The sequence below is a fragment of the Apaloderma vittatum genome, unplaced genomic scaffold (assembly GCF_000703405.1).
Source record: "Apaloderma vittatum isolate BGI_N311 unplaced genomic scaffold, ASM70340v1 scaffold32051, whole genome shotgun sequence".
Lineage (NCBI taxonomy): Eukaryota > Metazoa > Chordata > Aves > Trogoniformes > Trogonidae > Apaloderma > Apaloderma vittatum.
Window position 1 is genome coordinate 3,189 of NW_009699039.1, and position 3,389 is coordinate 6,577.

Here is a 3,389-nt window from a genome sequence, read left to right on the forward strand (position 1 = left end):
CATGGCTGCTGCCCAGTCCCCAATACACCAACTGCTTGTCCTCAGAGGCTTCTTGGAACGACCCTTCCTCATACTAGAGAACACTTTAATGGAGGGAGTTTTGGCTTTAAATCCTACCTGTTCTCTACACCCAGGAGAGAAGAGCAGGCAGGAAGGCAATTGTGCTGGAAGTCTGAGACCACCGTAAAAGGCTTCCCCCTCCCTGGGCTGTGTCACCGCACTGTCCCTCAGTCCCTAGGGCAACAGCTCCCTCTGCAGACCTAGGAAGCCTGCCCTGAGGCAGCATTGGCCTCCTCCAAACACAACAAGCATCCTCACAAGTGTCTGTGGTAGAGCTAGTGCTTCAACAGGCACTTAGGCAGCCAGAAACATACCTCCTCCAAACTAAACCTCTGCCCATTTGAACAGCCCACTTCAACGGGACATCAACTCGGCACTCCTCTGACTGCTTGTGGAAAAGCAGCCCTGCATGACCAAGCACGCCGAGGGACATACCTTTGGCTGGAGTTGTTCTTTTGGGAAAATCCACGGTATCGGCACCGGGGTCTTCTGGGAGCTTTTTACCTTCAAAGGTCAAGCAGAGGATGTAAGACATCTCGTCTCCCCACCCATCTCATCCCAACAGCTCTTTACCACTTGCTGTTAGAACAAGCCCAGAGGTGAGCTGAAGCTAAGCTACCAGCACATCCCAGGAGCAGATGCCAAGGGCAGAGCCACACCACAGGCAGCCCATGCCCAGCTGAGGGCAGAGGGAACAAAGAGCTAGAGAAAGCACCCAGTCAAACCATAGAAAAATTAAAACTAAGAGCGCACTCACCTCTGGAGAACCATTCGTCTATTGGCGAAGTGGAGAGAAGGACAGGAGAGAGGGGAGGCAGGAGAAGAGAAGTGCCAACAGCATCATGGAGCAGATCATTTGGCAAGAAAGCAAAGGGAAGGGGCAACACAGGAGAAAAGGGAAGGTGTGGAGTTAGCGGACATCTATGCACCACCATCCCACCACCACAGAAACCCACCATTAGTTGTGTCAATTGCTTTGGGTGAGCCAAGCAGTAGCTCCCAAAGCCAATGGAGGCACAGATTGATCACTGCTTCTCCAGAAAAGCTGCAGTTTAGCCTTTACACAAGAGATGCCAGAGTACGAGGAGAAGCAATCCAGACCACCATCAAGCTCCACTGCAGCAAATATCTTCATCCCACCTCCCTCCATGCTGCTGCCACCCAACAAACCTTTGCCCTTCTTGGCACCAAAGCAGCTCGCAGCATGGGGCCCAGTGTTGTTAGCAGGGGCCAGAGGTGTCTCCTGGTAGCGCTCAGCATGGGGGATCTCACGGTGGACTTGGTAGGACAAGTTTCTCAGCAGGCACACACAGTTCTCCACCAGCTAGGAAGAAAGTCAGAGTTTGACTCAGAGCAGCACAAGCCCATCCCATGCCTCACCACAGCTTGCAACCCAGAGCCAAGTCAAAGGGGTCTGGACTGGGAACAGGGGGATGGGACATGCAGCTCAGCTGGAGCACATCTCTATCCCAGAGCAGGCACGGCCACCTCTGCAGGCACGAGTTCATACTCTTCTGGGCCAAGAATCTCTCTGCCATAAGCATGAAGGGTCCAAGGAATAGCTCAAGAAAAATTCAAGCCAACATCTCATGAAGGCGGATCAGGGAGGCCTGAGCCAGGGGACATCAGCATGGGGATGAGTATCACTGCTGAAGCACAGCCAGGGGGGCAACATCCCCACCGCACACCAATGGCCGAGTGCCAGGCACTGCCTGGTCAACCTGCACCCAGGTAACACCCCATGCAGGCGCTCTCTTCCCAAGTGGAGATTATGAAACGGTGTGAGCCTGGACTAAGCTTTCCCAGGCAAGTGCTGTCAGCCTAAATCCCTTCCTGGTGAAGATTCCCCTTGTCCATTCTTTAGTCACCTTGGGATGAACCCGGGTTCAGCCACCACGAACAGCAGAGCACTGCTAGAGCTAGCAGAGCTTGGCAACGGCCTTGCTGCGGTACCTTGCTGTCCGAGTCCTTCTGGCCAATCTCAGACTGGACGATGTAGATCAGGGCATCCACCAGCCCATCACACTCCCGCAGCTTCCGACGGGCCTCACTTCGCTCTGAGCTCACGTTCCTGGCAGGCAGGAAAGAACCGTCATGGGAGACACAGCTGAGGGCAGGTGAGGAGCAACCCACACCCAGCAGAGCTTAAACCAGAGAAAAGCTGCTGTAGCTCCCTCCACTGAGAGGAACTCCTCCAAAAATCAAGGACCGCATCACCAGTAGCTGTCCTAGGAGAGCAGCTCCTTTGCAGACTTCCTTTGGCAGTCCCAGAAAGCTACCAGGAACTGTAGAATTGCAGAGCGGCCTAGGTTGGAATGGACCTTAGAGATCATCTAACCCAACCCCTGCCATGGGCAGGGATGCCCTTAACCAGCCCAGGTTGCTCCAGGCCTCATCCAACCTGGCCTTGGACACATCCAGGGAGGGGGCAGCCACAACTGCTCTGGACAATTTATTCCAGAGTCTTGCCACCATCAGACTGAAAAATTTCTTCCAATCTAAATCCTTTAACTTAAATCAATTTCCCCTTGTCCTGTTAATGGAGAGTCTTATAAAAAGTCCCTCCCCAGCCTTCCTGTAGGTTCCTTCCAGGTACTGGAAGGCAGCGATAAGGTCCCCCTGGAGCACGACAGCAGCCCCAACCTACACCAGCTCTCTGCCAATAGCTGGCAGCCTGTCTCTCATACCTAAGGCAGCCAGCAGTGTTGGTGAGCACTGACTCCCACTCTATATGGCGGGGCTTGGAGTCCTCATTGGGTTCTCGCTCCCAGCCCGAACGGGGAATGACCACCTCATCAGTCAGAGCGTGTAGTGCATGATCCACGATGGCCATCTTGATGGAGTCGTGTGAGGAGAGATTCCACAGTGTTCCTGCAATGCCACAAGTGGAAGGTGATCAATCAGACTGTGTGGGCTTAAAACGCACACGGCACATGCTTCACCCAACAGATGAGCCCCTGCTCTCCTCCCTGGAGCCATTACCTGTGATGACCTCTGTGAGGTCCATGTCATGGGCCTTCCGCAACAGGCGCACCAGAGCAGGTACCCCATCACAGTTCTTGATGGCAATCTTATTGTCTTGGTCCTTGCCAAAGGAGATGTTCTTGAGGGCACCACAGGCACCATAGTGCACCTCTTTCTTGGGGTGATCCAACAATCCCACCAGCACGGGAATGCCCTTCAGCTTGCGCACCTCCGTCTTCACCTTGTCGTTACGGTAGCAGAGGTGCTGCAGGTAGGCAGCCGCGTTGGACTTGACAGTGTCCAGGCGGAAGCTCAGCATGGCTATCACCTCCGGCAGCTCCGGCTGGCGCCAGTTCCCCGGGGCC

General features: G+C 54.5%; 1 protein-coding gene across 1 annotated transcript in view; it reads right to left on the reverse strand.

The window, feature by feature from the left end:
* Window positions 1-3,382, reverse strand: part of CTNND1 (catenin (cadherin-associated protein), delta 1) — a gene marked incomplete at both ends in the record, with an annotated part of 6,528 nt that extends 3,146 nt beyond the window's left edge. Inside the window, 6 exons of the mRNA XM_009878229.1 lie at window positions 496-564; window positions 818-835; window positions 1,231-1,384; window positions 2,014-2,131; window positions 2,748-2,931; window positions 3,043-3,382. Coding sequence (XP_009876531.1) covers window positions 496-564; window positions 818-835; window positions 1,231-1,384; window positions 2,014-2,131; window positions 2,748-2,931; window positions 3,043-3,382 — 883 coding nt within the window. The remainder of the gene's footprint in view (window positions 1-495; window positions 565-817; window positions 836-1,230; window positions 1,385-2,013; window positions 2,132-2,747; window positions 2,932-3,042) is intronic.
* Between the last annotated feature and the right edge of the window lie 7 nt (window positions 3,383-3,389).